This window comes from Aegilops tauschii, chromosome 2 (genome assembly GCF_002575655.3).
Source record: "Aegilops tauschii subsp. strangulata cultivar AL8/78 chromosome 2, Aet v6.0, whole genome shotgun sequence".
NCBI lineage: Eukaryota > Viridiplantae > Streptophyta > Magnoliopsida > Poales > Poaceae > Aegilops > Aegilops tauschii.
This window is the reverse complement of record NC_053036.3, coordinates 380,064,331-380,083,423: the sequence shown is the minus strand read 5'-3', so window position 1 is coordinate 380,083,423 and position 19,093 is coordinate 380,064,331. Positions and strand designations below refer to the sequence as shown.

The following is a 19,093-nucleotide window of genomic DNA, read 5'->3' as shown; positions in this document are numbered from 1 at the left end:
CAATCTGTGGTTTTGAGACAAAGATTGAATACAAGAGATGAATTAGGGTTTGAGATGAAATGGTGTTGGTGAAGATGTTGATGGAAATGATTCCTCCCACGATGAGAGGAACGTTGGTGGTGACCAAGGCTTTGATTTCCCCCTCCCAGAGGGAAGTATCCCTGGTGGAATCGCTCCGTCGGAGAGCACAAATGCTCCTGCCTAGGTTCTTCCTCGAGACGGCAGTGCTTCAGCTCGAAGTATTCTCTTGAGTTTTTCTAGGAAAAATGACTTCATATATGAGAAGGGGGGCCACGGTGGCCCGCTGATGGGCTCACAAGCTCACATGGCACTACCCAGGGGGGCACCACTTGAGCTTGTGGCTCACTGCTGGGGCCCCTCCTAGTGATTCTTCTTCTAGTATTTTTTATTTATTCCAAAATAAATCTCCGTAAATTTTCAGGTCATTTGGAACTCCGAAGAAATGTTGTCTCTGCTGTAGCTCTTATCAGATCCAGAATTCCAGCTGTGGGCAATTTCCATCCATGTATATCTTGCATAGTAAGAGATAAAAGGCATTAGAATTGCATCATAAAGTGAAATATTGATATAAAACATTATAAATAACAATAGGAAAACATGATGCACAATGGACTTATCAGGTCCCCAACTTTAGACCTCGCTTGTCCTCAAGCGAATGTCAAACTCGATAACCATGACCACATGTTTATAGAGAGAGGTGTCGATAAAACAAAATACGAACATGTCAGCACCATGATAATTATTATAACAACAATTAGTCATCATAAAACTTCTCATGATCAAGTAACAATTCATCCATAAGCCAAAGTATGAAACAATAAACTTTCTTAAAAACTAACAAACTATGTTCTCATTCATTGAAGTAATTTCAATTCATCATATTTCAGGAAGAGTCTATCTAAGAGCTTTGGGTTTAGCAAATTCCACATACTCAACTATCATATAGTCTTCCATGATTCCTGGCACTCAAAGCATATTTTTAGTACAACTAGTTTCCATCAGACACAGAGGAAGATGGGGTTTAATGTTGCACCATCACTACTGCAGGATACTGCTAACGCGACACTACGATCAAAGACCCTTTGCCGAAACTATGTGCGATGCAATAATCGTTAACGGTGGTGTAAGAAAAACGTCAAAAAAGTTTCAAAACATTTGCAATGGCGGAGCCATCAAACACGGTTCAGATTTTAATTGCGTGTGCGATGCAGGACACACGGTTAATCCATTCAAACTGTCTGTGATGAGGCAGAACAACAGAAACGGGCAGCCATAACAATGTGTGGGCGATGCAGGACACACAGTTAATCCATTCGAACTGTTTGCGATGAGGTTAACAACAGAAACGGGCAGCCATATCAATGTGTGTGCGATATACGACATACGGTTAACTTGGACGAACTGTTTTCGATTAGGGAACACACAGAAATGGTTCAACTTAACAAGATGTGTGTGATATGCGGCATACAGTTCACATGGATGAACTATTTGCGATGAGCCAAAAGAACACAAACGAGTCGTGTAAACAAGATGTGTGTGATACGTGGCAAACAACCGACTCGGATGAACTGTTTGCGATGAGAAATTACAACATAGACGGTCAATGCAGTTACTTTGTGTGCGATTCTGTGTGTACACAAAACTTTGGAAAATGCAAACTAGTTACTTGCGGTGGCGGAGTATTGTACACGATGCGTCTGCGAGTACTCGTGTGCGATGATTAGTATGTTACACATACGTTTCCTTATGTTAACATGTGTGTGAATTTGCAATATGGACAGTTAATATGCAAATGCCTTCTGGTCATCGGGCACATGCTTAAACTCAATGAACTGTGTACGATACTAATACTTTCCATGAAAATTTGTGAACTTGGGTAACAGCATTTGAGTAGCATATATATAGTGGTTACACTATTCGACAAAAGGAGGATCTTCGTAACACGGTTTTGACAACCATATAGTCCATATCTACATACTTAACATAGTAACAACTATCACATTTTAAGAGGCTAAGGGCCAACAACCATATGGTCCATATCTACATACTTAACATATATAGTAACAGCTAGCACATTTTAAGAGGCTGAGGGCCAACAACCACAACTATCCACTGGAACTGGCTTGATCACGGCGACTCGGCATCTCATCAATGAAAAGGAAGAGCCCTCCTGTGCCTTGGTATATCATGAGTAGAACAGTGTCTCCAATTTTTCAATATGGATGCATTGCCACAAGAAGCGAGAACTTGTTAATTTGAATGGTTCCATTTCTGCGGGAAATGCAGTACCTCACAATCACTTAGCAGGCACAAGTGTAATTCGACCATGCCGGAGGGCAATTTCTGTTGACATGTAGAATAAAAAACAATTGTAACATATCGTTGAAGATATATATATATATTTTATGAGCATCAACATTAAAATAAGACTTTTTACCAGCATTTTGTGCACACAATTGGTCTTGTTCAGTGTGTGCACCAAGTGTTCATATGCTATGCTATCTTTGTCAGATTATCAAGAAAGTTTATGACATGCTTCAAGTCCTTCCAGTGAAATTTGGTACGCTTAGTAACATACAGATCGTTCATTATGCATCCAAAATATCCTACTTAAAAGGTGGAAAGGTATTATTTATTCAGAACATGGCAGAAGAATATATAGTGCACATAAATTGGTAAATAGAATTTGTTACTACCTAGGAACGGAGTCAGAATATGATATCACAATTGGTTGCTTAAATAGTGATCAATTGGTTGCTTAAATAGTAATATGACAGCAAGGAGAAGGTTGAAAGGACACTAACCTCGATCAGACTTTGAACAGCTGATGACGTTGGGGAAGTAAACATACATGTTAATTAGACCAGGCTGTGGTGCATGCACTAGAATTTTATTGCCAGCTTTCAGTTCATAACACTTAGACATTTTTCTCCAAAGGTCCGCATTAAAATAGGAGTGACCATCTTTATCAAGTTTTACGCTAACCGTCATTGTAAATCCATGCTATGTTGCCAATATGACATCCTGGGAGTCATCAGCAAAGTAAAGCCCAAGATTTGCTTCTACTCCTGTTCTTGCAAAGCAAGGGATGTATTGCTTGAAATGAAAATTAAGATCGTAAATTAGATATATATTGAAATAACAGAGCAAGATGCAAATATGGGAGTAACTGATAAAACAGAACCATATATATATATATATATATATATATATATATATATATATATATATATATATATATATATATATATATATATATATATATATATATATATGGGCTGGACTATTCTGTTACCCGCAACAGAATAATATTATGTTACCCCCCGACCCTATATAGGCCCGACACGCCTACACAGTAGAATCCCCCTGATACGGGCATGACGGAGGAGGTGAAGGCCAACTTCAGGACTCCACCAACCTAGACGTGTCATTGTTATTTTTAATAATTAGATTTTTAATAATTGGGAGTTTTGGCTTGGTGTTGGGCCTGTCCAACCAAGTCAGGTCGAGGCCCATTAGGCTGGGTGCCTCACCCCTCCATATAAGGAGCTGGGGCGCATTAGGTTTAGGGAGTTGAAAATTTTAGTCTAAAACTATCGAGTTGTGTTTCTTCGGTGAAGCATCCCTCCGGGGTCGGCGAGGCCGTTTATCTAATAAAGATTGCTGCAGAGGTTCTTGTGTTCATCAAGGATTATCATGCTTTGGTTTGAGGCGTGGTGATCTTCATCATGTTGCTTGCTGGATTTGTTTCCTCATCTTCAGGTTACGTGGATTACTCCCGTGATTAGAAGTTTTTCTATTTGATTGTCTTGCGGTGAAAGATCGGGCAAAAACTATAGGATCATCACGTTCCTTATTACCCCCCGAGACAGCCCGAACCCAACCCGCCTTCTTCCGCGGAGGCAGCCATCGCGGGCGAGCGAGCGACGACGGCTGCCGGAGCGAGGGAGCCCGCGACGCTGTGACTGGCCGGCGACGGATCCACCGCCGCCATCCCCTTCCTCGCCGGGATCCTTCGCCGGGGCCGTGATCCGCGCCAGCCACCTCCTTCCTTCGCCAGGATCCTTCGCCGGGGCCGTGATCCGCGCCAGCCGCCTCCCTCCCTCGCCGGGATCCTTTGCCGGGGTTATGATCCATGCCAGCCGCCTCCCTCCCTCGCGGGGCCCGTGATCTGCGCCTCCTGTCTCCCTCCCTCGCCGGGGCTCCTTCGTCGGGGCCGTGATCCCCGCCAGCAGCTGCCTCCCCGGACCTCATCGCCGGACATCCACCACAAGCAGGAGCGTCGTCGTCTCCCCAAGCTCCTTGCCTGCATGAATGGCGCCACCTCCCAAGAACATGCCAGTACGCCGCCCACGAGAGGAAGAAGAAGAATTCAGATCCAAGAACATGCCACTTGAGGTAATGTCTGCTTCCCACACTAATTTTCCTCAAAAATTGAATCAGTTCAAAAAATGTTTTCATGTCTGGGTTTGCCTGAAGAAAAATACCACGTTTGTGTTCAGTTCATCAGTTCATCAGTCCTGCAATGAAGAAGAGTCAGTTTAAAAATTGCACACACTATGATCTGCCTACATGTTACACTATCAGATTCATCAGCACTACATGTGTGCTGCATCAGTGACACATGTTCCTATGATGCAGAAGCAGATAGTACATTGCAAAAATGCTTGCATCAGTTCATTACACCCCTGCCACTTGATGCACAGTTTGGATGTCGAGGTTACTGTCAATACCTCTAATATGCTAGCTTTAGTTCAAGCCGAAAAACGTAGACTTATGCATCAGTCCAAGTAGCTACTAGGCTTTATATAAGGTTCAACTACCACTGCAAGTTGTATGATGTTATTTCTACTAGTGCATGCAGTGTAATTGCGTCGGTTCGAACTAGTAAAAGAATGTTGTTGAAAAAATATACACTTGTTACACAGTAAGTTCAATGATACATAAACTAGGAGTACTTCTAGTGTAGTTGCATAAGTTATAGATGGAAAAAAGAGAAGACATGCATCAGTTATATATATATGCATATCCATACATATCTGAAGTTCAATGTTCAGTTTGCAAGCAGTGCACCAAATGTTTATGCATCAGTTATAGGGAAAAAGATAAAAAACTTTCCATAACAGGTGAAGTTCAATGTTCAGTTTACAAGCAGTGCTAAAAATCAGTACATCAGTACATCAGTGCTGAACATGTACGTTCATCAGTTCGACTGAAAACTAAACCAAATACAAAATAGAGAACAAAGTTTGATAACGGCCAGCGATGCAAGTTCAACTTGTACATTGCCTTCAGTGCATGACATGTTACCCATAGCATGTATACGAGAAAAATGCAGAAAAGATTAATCCCAAAACTGTTGAATGTCATTGCAGAAACATGCAAGGCGGCACACGCAGCGAGGGTTTGATGAGCCAAGCAGATATGGGGCACCACCTGGTTGGGTAACACCAGAAATAGCACCTGGATACTTCAACAATACATGCATATTTCAAGCTACACCAGAATCATCAGAAGCGCGGACAGGTTCTTCTATGCAGCAAACACCAATATCAGGGAATACAAGCTTTGCCACTGCTAGGTTGCAAAAAGGTCAACAATTTCCCCAATGACAAATGTTTTCCTTCCCTAGCGCACGCAGAAAGGAAAGGACACACAGGCTTCCACCAGTCGCTCCGCCAACATCAATCATCCGTGCTGCAAAAGCGGTTGCGACGGGAAGACCAGGCCAAAGAGACAGAAATTTTGGCCACTCTAGCAGGGTGCAAAGTACAAGATATGAGCCATATAGACAAGAGCAACCTCACAACAAATCTGAGGGGAGACGATCATACAATGAGAGATGGAGAGCTTTGTCAACATTGCTCCCTCCAAGAGATGCATTGCTGCATGTGCCAAGGGTGACACCACCCGCACCCATACACCAGGGTGAACAGCAAACACTGGAGGCAGCACAGAGCTATACACATGTAAGTATCAACATTCAGAAGAAAAAAACATACAAGAATAGTCCATACCATGGTACTGTGACCACCCCATCTAACATTTTCATAACTGTGTTTTTGTTTGCTCATTGTTGCGTGCAACCATCTAACATTGAAGCTTACGTTCTGCCAAGGCTAGAGATGCACGTTGAAACTTTCAAAGAAGCAAAGGACTTCTACAACGTCTATGCAAAGCACGCGGGTTTTGCTGTCAGGGAAGGCTCCAAGGTTGAGACCAGAGTCTACCTTTATTGCACGTGCTATGGAGTCTATGAATCGAAGGTGTCAGAAGCAAATAGACAGCAGAACAAGACGACAGCCAGGACTAACTACGGGGCTAAAATGAGGCTGAAGAGGGAAAAGGATGGAACACTTGTCGTAAAAGAGATAGTCTGGGAACACAACCACATGCTACAGCTCATCCCCCAAATGCTTGTATTCTTGCACTCCCACAAAAACTTTGACAAAACAATCTTGGAGTACGTCAAGTACCTGCAGTTCAAAGGCATTGAACACGCGCAAATCATGAGCATACTGGGCGGCGATGACCCCGGTAGCTACTTCCTCGAAATGAATTCCAAAGCCTGATTAACCTGTAAGTACAAACTTGTTCTCCTCCCATAACCCCCTCCGTCTTTTTCCTCTGTCAGTACAAACATATTATGCAACGCATGACCTGACGCCAGTTCAACATGCATTTTTGAATGACTGCGCACTTTTAATATGCAGCAAAGCAAAGAATTCAAGGATGGATGATGTGGACGATGTCCTAAAGACTGTCAACTTCTTTAGGGAGATGCAAGCTATAAATAGGGAATTCTTCTGTGACATGCAACTTGATGAGTCCGACAGAGTTAAGAACATATTCTGGGCGAACGCAAGCTGCCGAGGGGCGTATCAGGACTTCGGTGACTGCGTAATGTTTGACACAACATATAAGACCAACAAGTACCATATGCCACTTGGGGTGTTTGTGGGTACTAACAACCACTTACATACTACATTCTTTGGTTTCGCCCTGATAAGAGATGAGGATGCAGATTCATTCAGATGGCTGTTCAAGACATTTTTAAGGTGCATGAGAGGGAAGGATCCTACATGCATCCTCACAGGTACAACCGCCAAAACCAACCCCAACCACCACCCCCACCCAAAAAAAGGAAGTAAACATAGTAAAAATGGTGTGTCAGTTCTATTGGTATATATGCACCACCATCTGCTGACCACTCCACATGTCTTTTCTCATTACCAGACCAGTGCCCAGCAATGGCTTTGGCGATCCCAGATGCTTTCAAGAACACACTAAACAAGCTGTGCCGCTGGCACATTATGAGGAAGTACAGGGAACACCTCGCATACCTGTACAATCTGCACGAAGACTTCAAGGATGAATTCACATCAATCCTCAACTGGCCCCTCATGCCAACTGAGTTTGAGGCTGCCTAGAAAAGACTCATGGATAGGTACAACCTCCATGATGATGCCACGATGGTGGGCATGTGGAACGAGTGTGAGAGATGGATATCAACCTACTTCGAAGAAATTTTCTGCGCCAAAATGACATCCACACAACGAAGTGAGAGCATGAACTATGTGCTCAAGAAGAACTTCGTAAGTGAGAGACAAAACCTCCACCGGTTTGTCAGCCAGGTAAACTGCTGCATCAAAACCAGGAGGCAGACAGAGAACCAGGAGACAATGGGTAACCGGGTATAGCTCTATCACCTGTCGTAAGACAAAAATAACATGCTTACTAAAGTAAAACCTTATTATTTAGACAAGTTTTTGCTGCGAGAAAACTAATAATTTGCTCATCATTCTTGCATGGGCAGAAGGAACAAAACACGCTGACCTTCTATGGGTTTGACACCCAGATGGCAAAGCCTTACTCACGAGCTGTGTACAGCGAGTTCAGGAAAAGGCTAAAACTGAGCACACTCTTCACGGCGACAGAGACGGAAGAGCCCACAAAGTACCTCGTGCGCTACAACAACCCGCAAAAAATGTCTGCGTGGGCTCAGCACGCGTTCCAAGTGGTTGTAGACCACATGGGAGAAACATATGAGTGCGAGTGCAAGCTATGGGACCACACAGGTGAGGACTAAAAAAAGATGTTACATACTGTACTACTTTTTTTGCAAAGTTTTTGTTCGAATGAAATGACAAAAAACATGCACCTCTTCAAAAAAAATACAGGTATTTTCTGCGTGCATGTCCTGTGCATGATGCAGACAATTAAGGCTGCCAGCGTTCCAGAGAAATACATCCTCAGGAGATACACCAAACGCCCGAACATCCAGCCAACATTCAAACAAGGCATCCAAATACTGCATTGAAAGCTCACTGCTGACGCTAAACATGAGGGTGCACATAAAAAGCTTGAGAAGCCAAGAGCAAATGGCGAGGTCACGGGTCATCATGGACAAACTTGAACAAGAACTCGACGCCATGCATTCTGCTGAAAACGGAGGTGTCGCGGACAATGAAGCCATTGAGCAGGATATTGCTACAATGTTATCCGAGATGAACCATCTGGGAGCTATTGACCCATTCGACAACGAGGAAGATGAGCAACAGCAACCAGAGCTTGCCCATGTGCACACTCAAGAGCACCAACATGCTCACATGTAATATCATGAGCTTGATGGTGCTGTAGGCGAACGACATGACAACAGGACATCCTACCAGCAACAGCAGGAAAGGGTGATTAAACCACCCATATTCTCAAACACAAAGGGGAGGAAGAGTAAGGCGCAAGCAGCGAAAGCAGCAGCCAAAAAGCCGCTACGCCCCATCAGGCGCATGGAATTTGGCCCGGACGGCAAACCACTCGGGATAAGGGCATGCAGATTCTGCAATGTCGTGACCAACCATAATTACAGCACATGCCCACTCCGTACAGATGCCACTGTCAACAAGCAAACGCTGCAGAAGCAGATTGGAGCCGCCCAGGTTTCTACCAATGGAGATGACACACGTAACAGCTACACTTGCCGCAAGTGTGGGGGAACTGAAGGACATAATGCCCGCACGTGCGAAGTGGGCAAGGAGGTCAGTGGCGCTGAATAGAAACAGGGCAAAGTCCAGAGTTCCAAAAAATCAAAAGAAGAGGATGAAGAAGAAGAGTTTGACGAGAATGACAACCAATCAGACAAAGACAATGAAGATGATAGTGTTGGGGACGAGGAAACTGAAACTGACGATGAAGCTGCCAAGGCTCAAGCAGGAAAGGGCGCCGGCAAGGGACAACATTCGGGGCCAGTTAGGAGGAGCTCAAGACTGAAGAATCCAGAGTGGTTATGCTGCTGCGTCAACTGAAAAATAAGCTTGTACTCTCAGTTGCCTCGGTACACAATGAGGAAACATACCAGAAACACTGTCGTTACCAAAACTTATTTAGCTTTATCATCGATTTCTCGATCAGTACTATAGTTAAGATATAATTTGTGATTTGTGCCCGCTGGAGAAGTGACATTATTATGTAAACCATTTGATAATCCTTTTGAATGCAGTCACAAATACATTTCAAAAAACTTATCTGGATTTATGTAACGCCAACACTACTGTTGACCAGTAACTCATCAAAAATATGTTAAGGAAATTTAAACTCTTATAGTACATCAGTACTGATAATTCTCACTCGTCAATACAAAGGCATAGTAACCGAACACACCCGTGAACACCTCAAAAAACATCGTTTAAAAAACAAGCTATGTCTGCTTCTGCCAGTCCTAGTTCAGAAAGTCCATCAGTACATAAAAATAATTACCTCAAGCAAATGCAAATATAATACACCTGTACTGATGAAAAACTAATTTATCTGTAAAAAATACTTTCAAAGATTATCTTGATATAAACAATCCTTTCAAACAAAAATTGTTTTAAAAACATTAGCATGACACACATAGTCTGACTGGTATTTGGTAAGTCCAATTACACTTCAATCACCAGTGCAAGTAACCATAGTAGAGGAGTACAAACCTCCATCATCACCAACCCTGACACGTGCAAGTGGGATAAGCAGCTGATAAGTACAGCTTGATAAGACGGATCAGTGCGACAGTAAAATGCCATCATCACCGACCCTGAGACGAGCAAGTGGGATAATCAGCTGGTAAGTACAGCTTGACAAGACTACTCAATGCGACCAGATTAATACACTGGCAAACAAATTGGCTTGGAAGGTTGGTTCTTCCAGGCGACCGCCCAGCCACCCATTGGGCGGTTGCCACAAGGGACTGCAAATGGCGACCCCACGCCACTACACCCACTACACCAACGCCCCCGACGAACCGCCTCCCACACATCCCCGTCGACGCACTGCAAAATACCCCATTCTCTTCCATCTCTGCCTCATTCACAGAACCACCATTGCCACTTCCGTCTCCACCACAGACAAACCACAAACTTCTCTCTCCCAAGCCCATAGTCGCCGGAGGAGGGCGATGGCGGAGGAACCGTCCGCTAAGCGTCATCATGGCAAGACGTCCAACAAGAGCAGCAACCTCGACGACGTTCACGTCCCCGACGAGAAGCGCACGTACACCACAACCCTCACAGGGGTTGAGCTCCACGGCAAGGAGATGCTGGAGATCATCTGCACCAGCGAACCAGACAAGGCCGACGAGATGATCTCCAGGCTCTGGAGGAAGGCTGGCGGCTCGCATCGTAAGATCGCCGGCCTTGGTGTGCACTACACCAGGGAAGATGAACCTCCCCAGATGGCAGCAGTCCTGCAGTTGTGCGTGGAGGAACTCTGCCTGGTGTACCACATCGCAGCGGCCACGAAATGGTGACCCATCCTACTCATTTTCCCTGTTTGGTTCATCTGTTTAATTAGTACTCTAACCTGAAAATTTCACCAAACTTGTTTCCCAACCAGATGTACTAGTGTGGTTTGTGAAAGTGGATGCACTACTGCATTTTCTCAAGTAGATACACTATAAATGTATTTTTGAACCTGATGCACTCGATTACTATTTGAAAAATCTTGCAGGAGATTTATTTCTGAAGTTGATGTGCTAGTGTAGTATCTGATCTTGATCCGATAGTGTAGTTTCTGTACTCAATGTATTAAAAAGATGTTTCTAAACTTGATGTAGTGAAGTAGTTTCTGAATTTGGTCTAGTGTTATTTTCATAAGCAAAAAAACTAAGGACTTGCTGAAGCACTGGCATGTGTTGTCCTATTCAACAAAAGTAAATAAACTAGTACTAAAGCAGCACATACAACATTGGCTCAAACTGTGTATAATCCAAAAAGAAAAATAACATGATGTACTTGAATTTAATTTCAGAACTTTGTTTACTAATTTCTGAAGTACATTCATCCATTAATTATGCTATATAAGCATCTACTTCATGGATTCATCGCTTGTAAAACAAAACAAAAATGAAGAATTCAAACATCAAAGTAATGCTAATCTTCAAAATGTCTCTCCCCTTGCAGGCCCAAGCGCCTCAACGAGATGCTGAAGCATGAGAGGTTGTTCACATTTGTCGGTTTCAGCATTGAAAGCGACAAAGAGAAGATGAAGATGTCGGGCCTTCCGATGATCAACCCCAACAAGTACGTCGACATTCAGCGCATCTGGAGAGTTCCATACACCGAAAAAGAGTACGACTCCTTGACTGATGTTGCAGCCAGCGTCATCCACCCATTCTACAAAGGCATGAAGAAGAACATCGACACGCAAGAAGACCACAAACTGTGGGGGATCAGCCCGCTGCCAGACAACCTCATCGAGTACGCATGAGTAGATGCGTACGCCGCGTACAAGTCATGGAACATGATCGACAACATCACAAATGGTTGGGAAATTGCAAAAGCGCGGAAGGCTGACCACTACTACGACCGCCCCTTTCACCCCTTTTAGGGATGAAGATACATCAAAGCCTGCCTTCGTTTTCCTTCTGCTTGTGCTTGCCTTTTATCTTGTTGTTTCAAATTAGTAGTTTTCTCTTGTTGGGTTGAACCAGTATGATTATGCCGTGCTTGTCATGGTTGAACAAGTTTACTTATGTCATCAAGTACATTGTTTTTCTTATCTCATTATATAAGTTTGGTAGCTTCGTATTTTGTTAATCCATCATTTCAAATTCAAAGTAGCTTCTGAATGGAACTTTGTGGCTGCTCTAAAGTACTAGTTATGAAGCAACTAATCACACAATGTTGTTCCATGTGTAGTTTTGATTCAGTATTGTATAGAAAACATAACGTTGAAAACAATCAACACAATTTGAGTTGCTTAACACCGCTTCAAAAGTTGAAGCAGAAATTCTTAGTACTTCATGTACTGTTCTCATTCATATGTAGCTGCTAGAAAATTAACAAGTACTACAAACAGAAAAAGTTAAGAAGCTTCAGCACACACTTATGTTGGTCATTTGCAGACTAAGAATGACAGTACTAATACACTTGATCGGACAGTACATACTTACTGCAATAAAAAGTACAAAGAAGCATCAGTCCGTAATCCCCCCCCCCCCCCAAATGTCAGACTCAGAACATAAGTGCTACTATGAATGGACTATCAGTACAACTTAGTCTACACGCAAGTACCATAGTGCTGAAAATGACACCAGAAGACCCTTGAGAATAATCACAAAAACAAACACAAAAACCAGGCAAAAAACTTCAAATGAAAAAATAACACTTCCACAAAACTAGAACAAAAAGTATTAGTCCAAGTTACTCGGGGAGTCAAGTACTAGATTCAAAGAAAAAAAGTAAAAATTGACCGCCAAAGGACAGGCAGTCCCTGACGCTGCTAGATACTTGAACTTGAGCCCACGGCTGAACCGTCGGTGAATCCCTAGTAATCCGCACAACGCAGGGCTAGCCGACTAGGGCCCACAGGTCATGAGAGAGAGCGAGCGCCATGTATGAGCGGTCAGGTAAGTATTCAGAGGAGTTCGGCCAGTTGGACTTGGCCGCGCTTATAAATAGGTCGAGAGCCTCCTCCCTTAGCAAGGTGGGACTAAACCCAGAGCAGACGCACATCCAGCAGTCCCCAAAACGCCCGCGCGGGCCATTTGGGCCGGAAAACGGCCCAATAGCATCCATCGTCTACAAACACCCCACCAATAAGGCCAGTTAAACAAAGCAGAGCGCGGGGCAAAGAAATATAAACTACAAAAAAATGTTTGAAAACTGAAAATATAAAAGTTCAAATACTAGTTCGCAGGCAATAACTTTAAATACGAAAAATAGAAATAAAAATAACTTTAGCTCTGCACCACGGATGATAAAAAAATGAAAAATTATGATACAAAAGCAACGAAACTCTAAAATGCAGAGAACTTAATAGCCTATCTGTTAAATGTACATAATTTAAAACACCGAAATAAATATTACTTTCAAGTTCAACTACTAAAATGCAAGAAGTTCAAATAGATAATGTTTGTCAATTATGCTAAATTTCTTATTTATATAAAATCTGACAAGTTCAACTACTAAAATGCAAGAAGTTCAAATAGATTTTCTTTGTCAATTGTGCTAAATTTCTTATTTATATAAAATCTGACTAGTTCAACTACTAAAATGCAAGAAGTTCAAATAGATTTTGTTTGGAATTCTGCTAAATTTCTTATTTATATAAAATCTGACTAGTTCAACTACTAAAATGCAAGAAGTTCAAATAGATAAATGTTTGTCAATTCTGCTCAATTTTTTATTTATATAAAATATGTCCACACCTCAACGAACGATTTCGTCGTAAATAATATCAATCCCCACAAAAAACTCAGTTCAAACATACATATGACATTAGTACTAAAAAAGCAGGAACAGTCAGGCCACTCACACCACTGTGACACCAAATTTCAAAACCGTACGCTGTATGAAATTACAATTCAATTCACACAGCACTAAACCATAAGTGAAGTAGAAAAAGAGAATACAAAAACTATAAAAGGCCTAACTTAGGTTGGGACAGATGAAAATAAAATAAGTCCTAGTTTTGGGCAACAACTCCCAGGGCACTGAAAAATGTTTTGAGATCAACTAGTGTATAAGACTACAGTGGAAAAACAAGACTTAACCTCCACACGGAAAAACATCACAAAGCATACGTCACTTAAACACTTCAAAATGCCATCATCACCACCCCTGAGACGTGCAACTGGGATAAGCAGCTAATAAGTACAACTTGACAAGACTACTCAGTGCAACAGTAAAAACCCTTGACTTGGACGGTTCGTTCTTCCAGGCCACCACCCGCGCCACACACTGGGCGGTTGCCACAAGGGACTGCAAAGGGTGACCCCCACGACCACTACACCCATGTCCCCGACGAACCACCTCCCACATATCCCCGTCGACGCGCTGCAAAATAACCCATTGTCTTCCATCCCGGCCTCATTCCCAGAACCACCATTGCCGCTTCCGTCTCCACCACACACAATCCAGAAACTTCTCTCCCAAGCCCACAGTCGCCGGAGGAGGGCGATGGCAGAGGAACCGTCCGCCAAGCATCATCATGGCGAGATTTCCGACAAGAGCACCAACCTCGACGACGTTCACGTCCCGGCGAGAAGCGCGCGTACACCAGAACTCTCACAGGGGTTGAGCTCCACGGCAAGGAGACGCTGGAGATCGTCTACACCAGTGAACCAGACAAGGCCGACGAGATGATGAGTAGGCTCAGGATGAAGGGCAGCGGCTTGTATCCGAGCTTCATCGGAGTTGATGTGGAGTACACCAGCGACGATGAACATCCCCAGATGGCAGCAGTCCTGCAGTTGTGCGTCGAGGAACTCTGCTTGGTGTACCACATCGCAACGACCACAAAATGGTAACCCAAAACTAATGTTCATTCATCTGTTGTACTAGTACTACTCTCTAAAAAATTCATTAAACTTGTTTCCCAACTAGATGAACTACTATAGTTTGTGAAGTGGATGCACGAGTTCATGTTTCTCAAGTTACATGCATTTCTGAAATTGCGAAGTGGATTGTTTCACCAGATTAGTCATCTGAAACTGATGCACTGGATTAGCATCTAAAAAATGGTTCACCAAATTAATTTATGAACTTGATGTACTAGCATAGATTCTGATCTTGATGCACTAGTATAGTTTATAGAATTGATGTATTAAAAGATGTTTGGTGAAGTAGTATAGGTTCATATCTTGATGCACATGTTTCTCAAATTAATTTCTAAACTTGATATAGAATTGATGCACAAAGATGTATCAAGCACTGGTATAGGTCTTTTATTCAACAAAAAAGAAAACTAAACTTGAAGTAAGTAGCACATATATCATTGACTCTGGTGAAATAGGTTCTTGAACTTGGTGAAGCATTTAGTGAAGCACTGAAGATACCAAAAAAAGAAAAATAACATGGTGTACTTGAATTTAATTTCAGGACTTTGTGTACTAGTTTCTGAACAACATTCATCCATGACTTGTACTATATAAGCATCTACCTCATGGATTATCACTTGTAAACTAAAAAGCAGGAGAATTAAATCTTCAAAAAAGAACACTAATCTTCAATATGTGTCTCCCCCCTTGCAGGCCCAAGCGCCTCAAAAAGTTCCAGCAGGAGGAGAAATTGTAAACATTTGCCGATTTCAGCATCGAAGGTGACAAGCGGATGCTGAACAAGTCTAGTTTGGAGATCAACCCCAACAACTTCATTCGACATGCAGCGCAAGTGGAAAGTTCCAACCAACAACAAATTCTATGACTCCTTGGCCGATGTTGCAGGTAGCGTCATCCACCCATTCTACAAAGGCATGAAGAAGAAGATCGACATGGAGGAAGACCACAAACTGTGGGGGATCAGCCCGCTGTCAGACAAGCTCATCGAGTACATAGGAATAGATGCGTACGCCACGTACAAGTCATGGAAGATAATCGACAACATCATGACAGGTTGGGATGTTTCAAAAGAGCAGGAGGCTGACCCCTACTACCACTGCAACTTCGCGGGATGAAGAGGCATGAAAGTCTGCCTTCGTGTTGCTCGCGCTTCTGCTTGTCCTTAATCTTGTTGTTTCAGATTTGTAGTTTGCTTTCGTTAGGTTGAACCAGCTTCGTTATGTTATGTGTGTCAGGATTTGAACAAGTTTGCCTATGTCTATCAAGTACATCGTTTGCTTATGTCGTTCGACAAGTTTGCTAGCTTCCTATTTTATTTATCCATCATTTGAAGTTGAAGTAGGTTGTGAATGAAACTTGATGGCTGCTATGCAGCACTAGTCATGGAGCAACAAATCACACATGGATATTTTCACAAAAAAACAGTGGCAGACTAACTAAAGGACAACAGCAAAAAGTAGTGTTGGATGCTCAGTACAGCTTAGTCATGTACGGTGGTACTATCACACTAAAAATCAGTTTTTAGTTTCAGAAAGAACACTAAAAAGACTATTAGCTGAGGACAACATTCAGTACTAACAACATCATGCTAATAGTAGTTAGAAAATTACTAAGTACCGCAACAGGAAAAGCAAAGAACCATCAGTACGTATTTCCTAGTCACTAGCATGCTAGGATTGAAAGTACTGGTACACTTGAACACAAAGTACATTCATTCTACAAAAATAAAAAGTAACGGGAAGCTTCAGTTCGCATTCCCTAAAACATTAACACACTAAGAATAACAGTAATAGCACAAATGAAATCTCAGTACAACTTAGTCTATACGACAAGTACTATGATGACACCAAATATTGCCTTGAGAAGAACCACAGCCTAGAACAAAGAAGGCCAAAACTAAATCAAAAAGATATCATTCCGACCAAGGAGAAAAATCACAAGAAAGACAACAAAAGCATCAGCCCACATTGTCCAGTGAGGTACTAGTTTCAAACAACATGAAAATATAAAATGATCAAAGTACAAGCACAATTGAAATCTCAGTACAACTTAGTTTATTTGGTAAGTACTATGATGATTCCAATTAATGCATTGAGAAAGAAGGCCAAGACTCAACCAAATAGATGACAGTTCAACCAAGGACAAAAATTCACAAAAACAAACAACATAAGCATCAGTCCATAAGGACTAATGAAGTAATTATGAACTTAATAGGGCTATCTGTTAAATGTAGCTAATTTGAACCAGTGCTTTAACTTTTATTATGAAGTTCAACTACTAAAATTCAACAAGTTCAAACAAAAATTTGGCTCTCAAATTTTGCTAAATTTCTTATACTTAAATAAAATTTGGCTAGAGATCACGTAGCAACTTCGTCGTAAATAATTTCAATCCCCAAAAAAAACTTCAGTTCTAATACATTATATGAAATCAGTTCTACATAACAAGGAAGCGTCAATCCACTCACGCTAGATCCACAAGTGCTACCGTGACACCAAATTTTAAAAGCCTTACGCTGAATGAGATTACAATTCAGTACTAACAGAACTATACCATAAGTAAAAGAAAAGAGGGTACAGAAACTATAAAGGTCCAAGCTAGGTCGGGACAGATGAAAATAAAATAAATCTCACTTTTTCAGCAACAACTCGTAATGAACTTGGAAAAAGGTGTTTTTAGTTCAACTAGTTTATAAGACTTTAGTACAAAAAATAGAACTTAACCAAAACGAATTCCCGATGAAACATATACAAGTGAAACAGCTATTCAACCACACTATCATCATGGAAAAAAAATTGTTAAACATTGTGCCACACTTAAACACAACATAAAATATACCAGTTATTGCATAGTACTTGACAAGACATCCAAACACTACAAACAAAGCCTACAATGCTTTCAAGAGGTATATCACACAACTATCCATTTAACTACACAAATGATGACCATTTCTTCTATGCACCAGGAGCCAAAGCCTGAACCTCCTTGGGAAGCTCCATCACCAGAAGCTAGTTATTCCGGTTGAACACAACTCTATACAGATCCTCAGCGTTCCAATCAACAATACGAGGCTGCAAAACAATAAAACAAATTATCAAAAATCATGACACATAAAAAGAAGAATACACAATCAGCCAAACACAGAAAAGTGAAAAGCTCAACTAGAACCCACGTCATTATTTCGAATGTTCTCAACGATCTTTTCACCATCATAGGATCCCGCATACTTCAGAGTATAATGGCCACATTCATTCGCCCCTTGAAGTGGAACCTTGACATACATTGGTTTCTTTGCAAAAACCTCCCATTTGGGCTGCTTGCTCGCATTGTACTGAGCATCACCATACACAGCCTTCATTACTTGGACCAATCTAGAGATCTGTAAAAAAAGAAAAGAAACCACACACTTTCAGGTCTCAGAAAAGCAGAAACAAAGATGCGGAAAAATTAATCCAGTACAGATAATAAATGTCACTCACAATCTTCTCGCAGTCTTTATGATAGGTGTTCTTTGAAGGACGATGGGTCTTCGGATAAGGTAAAGAGTCAAGGATGTCGACGCTACTTCGGTACCGATTCATGACATATAAGGAAAAGTGGTTCACTTTCCTATCCTTTGCTAAAATCATAGGTTTGAATAGAGGCATCCTGATCTAAAAACAAATGACCAAAAAGGAGATATTAAATATTCAAAATAAAAACCAACATCACATCAAAAAAATAAAACCAAAAATCAGCTAGTAGAACTCACAAGGTCGGCAGTGAGCAAGTGTTCCTCATCTTTAACATAGCTCTTGAAATCTCTCGCTGCACTCTCCACATTAAACTCTTTATCTTCATCACCGTAAAATGTACAGTCAAGCACAACCTACAAAAAGCCCAAAAAGAAATAGACAGGGAGAAAGGATCAACAAGCAAAGTATTATTAAAACTCGTAAAACAAAAGGCAGTCTTGTTTAACAGAAACAAACGATCTGATTGATTACCGTGATGAAATATGGACTCAGCAATACCCTTTTTCCAAGCGCAAAATCAGCATTTCTATCGGGATCTTTCTTCCAATCATCAATGAGGAAGTCCATTACATCACCCTCCATCATTTGCCCAGGTGCAAAAGCTTCCCAGATGCGTTTCCCAGTGAAGCTAGTTACGCTATCATCAGGCTGAGGTATCATTGAGAATGTATTCCTGCAGCACACACAAGAACAAAAAGCGGGGGAAGCAAGATAAGGCATTCATAGCAGTTCAAGTTGTACAAAA

General features: G+C 41.9%; 3 protein-coding genes across 3 annotated transcripts; all 3 read left to right on the top strand.

Moving 5' to 3' along the window:
* Positions 1 to 6,753: 6,753 nt before the first annotated feature.
* On the top strand, positions 6,754 to 7,451 carry LOC141041050 (protein FAR1-RELATED SEQUENCE 3-like). The gene is made up of 2 exons (XM_073507161.1): positions 6,754 to 7,117; positions 7,258 to 7,451. The coding sequence occupies exons 1-2, from the start codon at positions 6,754 to 6,756 to the stop codon at positions 7,449 to 7,451; spliced, it is 558 nt and encodes a 185-aa protein (XP_073363262.1).
* Positions 7,452 to 7,493: 42 nt separating this feature from the next.
* Positions 7,494 to 8,341, top strand: LOC109753157 (protein FAR-RED IMPAIRED RESPONSE 1-like). Its single transcript, XM_020312079.1, has 3 exons — positions 7,494 to 7,655; positions 7,838 to 8,099; positions 8,202 to 8,341. Exons 1-3 carry the CDS (start codon positions 7,494 to 7,496, stop codon positions 8,339 to 8,341), a joined length of 564 nt encoding a protein of 187 aa, XP_020167668.1.
* A 2,109-nt stretch (positions 8,342 to 10,450) lies between these two features.
* Positions 10,451 to 11,760, top strand: LOC141041049 (uncharacterized). Its single transcript, XM_073507160.1, has 2 exons — positions 10,451 to 10,797; positions 11,454 to 11,760. Exons 1-2 carry the CDS (start codon positions 10,451 to 10,453, stop codon positions 11,758 to 11,760), a joined length of 654 nt encoding a protein of 217 aa, XP_073363261.1.
* Positions 11,761 to 19,093: the final 7,333 nt, after the last annotated feature.